Source organism: Bombus bifarius, unplaced genomic scaffold (genome assembly GCF_011952205.1).
Source record: "Bombus bifarius isolate JDL3187 unplaced genomic scaffold, Bbif_JDL3187 scf7180000007974, whole genome shotgun sequence".
NCBI classification, from domain to species: Eukaryota; Metazoa; Arthropoda; class Insecta; order Hymenoptera; family Apidae; genus Bombus; species Bombus bifarius.
Window position 1 is genome coordinate 3,056,318 of NW_022884360.1, and position 3,946 is coordinate 3,060,263.

Genomic DNA, 3,946 nt, shown 5'->3' on the forward strand with positions numbered 1-3,946 from the left:
GGTTTATGTTTTATAATTTTCTGCTAGCATATAGTTGATTAATTGAAATGCTCAATATATATGTTATATATAAATACATATTCATGAGATATTAACAGTTGAGGCAAGAAAATTTATCATGAAAATAAGATTTTACTAATAAATATGAAAAGTAGGTTTCACATGTCTCGTGTATTTATTAACTATGCAATGTCTAAAATGGCGAAGTACTGGATGATTGTTTCTTTCATGATATAGGTTATATGATACAATTGTAATCGTTGGAAATTGTAACAAACTAATTCGATTTGGCAGAGATACAAAAGAATATTATGATTACGTCCAAATAATTTGTGTTTGTGTAACGTCGCTTAATGTTCTAATAATTAAAAAAATAAAATAAATAACAACGTGGATAATGGCTGAAAATGTTGTTCACTGCGATGACGAATTTGTACATTCCATCAAAACATTACTCTGGGGCAATACTGTTAAAAAAGATGTTTTTAAACGATGGGCTCAAGGTAATTTTATGTTCCTAAATGTTTTTTTTTTTAATAAAGGGTTTAATAATAGAGATTGGGTTATTTACATTAAATTAATCATAATTATTATCACCAAAAGTAAAATAATAAATAAGTTTAATCAACGTCCTTAATTGATTGTATATAATCTATTACTTAGTATAATACACACTTCCCATTGCTTCAGGATTTTACTTCAGCCCTGATGAGCCAACAGCATTGATACAAACAGAAGGTGGTCCTTGTGCAGTAATAGCTCCTGTCCAAGCTTTTATTTTAAAAGAATTACTCTCTGAGACTGATGTTTCAACATGGAAAAATATCAATTTGGATACATGTTACCAGCTCCTTGTACGAGCTTCTATAGAAATTTTAAAGCAAGCAGCTGGGGAGAAAGTTCCAAAGTTTTGTATTGTATTTATGGATTGTAAATTTTCGAATGAAGATAATGGAAGAAAAGCCAAATGGGTGGAAAAAATACCAGAAATTGAAAATCGTGAAGAAGAAATAAGCGTGGCAAATAATGAAAATCGAGAAACAAATAAAAAGATATTACTGATGGATATTAATGAAGAATGCAGAGCCATAGATTCTGACCTCTTCCATTCTCAATTGAGGTAAGGAAATTTGTTATGAATTATGATAATGATCTATCTGGTTTTAAGAATAACTTTAAGAATAAATTAAAATATACTTATATACATATTGGCTTACAAGAACAGCACAATTGAATAAAGTACAGTTTTCAGGAAATCATTTTCACGAATGTGCTATGATATGTTATTATTGAATTTAAAGTAATTCAATTAAAAACATTTTAAAACTCATTTTTATTATATTTAGATTAAAAATCCAGTTTTTATTATAAAAACGAATATTTTATTTTAGGTTATTTACAACAAATACTTCTGAACATGTAGAAGAATTTTTTTTAGAAAGGTTAGAGATGTTAAAAGATAGATATGGTATCTTATTGCTTCTTTATAGTGTAATTGTTACAAAAGGTGTCACTGAAATTCGTTCAGAAATGTCGGATCCCTTAGAATCAATGATTGATTCAACATATGGTTATGGGAATCAAAGTCTTATAAATTTGATGCTCACAGGAAGAGCAGTTAGCCATGTATGGGATCATGATCAAGATGTTGGAGGACTGAGTAAGCTATTCTTATATTCTATGCCATTGTAATATATTTAATAAATAATTAATATTATCTAACAAGGAGCATTACTTAACTAATACACGTTAATTGTGATAAAATACTTTTGTTGCTGTTATTGACTGCAAAATGTTGTCAAAGTTGATTATATAGCAAATAAATTAATACTTATTTGCTAGCAAATAGTGTGATATGTGTAAATTTTGTTTGTGAACTCTCCTTTCCCTTCAATCAAGGACAGAAGCATAAAGTATCTTACTCCTCTAATGTGTTATTTAACATTATAAACTGTCTATATTATTAATATTGAAATAATTTACAAATTTCAGAGTTGCGTGGGATAGATAAACAAAATCCTATAGGATTCCTTGCACTTCTTGAATATTTGTGTTACTGTGAAGTTGGAACTTTCTTAAAATCTCCATCATATCCTATTTGGGTATTGGGTTCAGAAACTCATTTGACTGTGCTATTTTCTACTGAAAAAAGGCTTGTGAGCCCTGAAACACCTGCAGACCAAGCGAAAAGAATTTTTAGAAAATTCGATCCTGAAGGAAATGATTTTATCCCTGCCAATTTATTACAAGATGTTCTCGCTGAACTTGGACTAGTTACAGACACAGATTAGTAAGTACAAAATATATATTTTACATTATACATATATCAAATTGTGTTATAACATATATATTTTTATTACAGTGTCAACGTAATGCAGAAAAAATTGGATACTGAAAATTTGGGAATTATTCTACGTACTAACTTTATGGACGAGTTCTTTCCTGAAGAACCACGAACTTGTCCAGATACATTTCCACTGTACCATCACAATAGTCTCCAACACAGCAATCCAGAAAATAAAGTAAAATATCATAAAGGTCAAGCCGTGTTACTGGAGTGCACTATCAAGGGTATTATGGAAAGCAATCCTATGTTAACAGTACTTCAAACAAAATGGCCCAGAATCGAAGTTCAATGGGATATTGGGCAAAATCCGAGCCTTAACTAATAAATTCTGCTCACATTCTGACGAGTTATTTTTAACTATATCATTGGAGTTGTTGTACAAGGAAATAAGTAACAAAATTATAAAATAGTTTGAGGAGTACTTAAATTTGCAAAGGAAGTTTTTGTGCTTGAGAACTCTAAACAAAAATCATTAGAGAAGGAATTAGATTTAAATAAAGAAAAATTGTTTAACATACTTTATGTTAAATAGAACTTTATTTATAAATTATAATAATTCAATAATTTTACTAATTATTTAGATTAGAAAGCATTCTTTTACAAATGAAACGAGATTTAAATATGTAGTATTGTTTTAGAAATAACTATTCAACGTACTATTAAAAACTTCAAGAACATATATGTTGAAGTTTAAAATTATTTGATGTTGATGTTAAAAAAATTAAAACGAATTTACTAATAAACAAAAGGAAAAGGATATGCGAATGCTAGTAATAAACAATAACAATTGCAAGTGAAATGTAACGGAGAAAATAATAATAATAATGTAGTAAGAAAAAGTGTGAATATTCAGATAAACAAAGTAATAAAAAGTAGTGTAAAGAAAAAAATCAATTTAAAAAAATAATGCGGAAATAAAATTGTAGACAATGTACAAATCTATGTAAATCGTATCCATGGCTAAATGTATACATAGGTAGATCAAAGTTATAATCTAGTCATTATATCGACATTCTAATAATATTTTTACTATTTCCTTCTTTTTTACATTTAATAAAGGGAACACGTTATATTGTGTTGCCGATTTCGCTCAAAATGTTGCAAAAGGTCGCGTATAATAACATTCTAAACGAATAGGACACACTATACAGAATGAAATGAAAAGAACGCATTTGAATTTCCTACATGCTAGAAATGTGTTTATAAGTACAGCTGAAGTTGCAGATAGTGAACAAAATTAATGGGGAATCAAATGAAGTTACATTTCAGAATTTTTCGTATTTGAATTTGATTCTTTATATAACTTGTTTTTATGCGTATATTTTTATGATTATATGTTTACACATAAATATATTATTATAATTATTATATTTATTGTAATTAAAATGATTAAAAAGAACTAATTCTTCTTTTAAAAACTGATATGTTATGAATATATAAATCGAATAATAATATTAAAAATAAAAGAATAACAAAAACGAAAATGTGTTTATGTTTTATAAACATCTTATTTTAATTATTAATTAATTAGTTATTAATTAATTAATTAATTTTATTACGAATTGCTAATGATAAAACTATTTCTTTTTTAACAAGTCG

The 3,946-nt window shown here is 27.1% G+C and overlaps 1 protein-coding gene across 1 annotated transcript; it reads left to right on the forward strand.

Annotated features, from left to right (window-relative positions):
* Positions 1–172: 172 nt before the first annotated feature.
* LOC117216879 (ubiquitin carboxyl-terminal hydrolase MINDY-3 homolog) lies at positions 173–3,419 on the forward strand. Its single transcript, XM_033464009.1, has 5 exons — positions 173–503; positions 691–1,120; positions 1,392–1,660; positions 1,993–2,290; positions 2,363–3,419. The coding sequence occupies exons 1-5, from the start codon at positions 398–400 to the stop codon at positions 2,667–2,669; spliced, it is 1,410 nt and encodes a 469-aa protein (XP_033319900.1). The 5' UTR covers positions 173–397; the 3' UTR covers positions 2,670–3,419.
* The last annotated feature ends 527 nt before the right edge of the window (positions 3,420–3,946 follow it).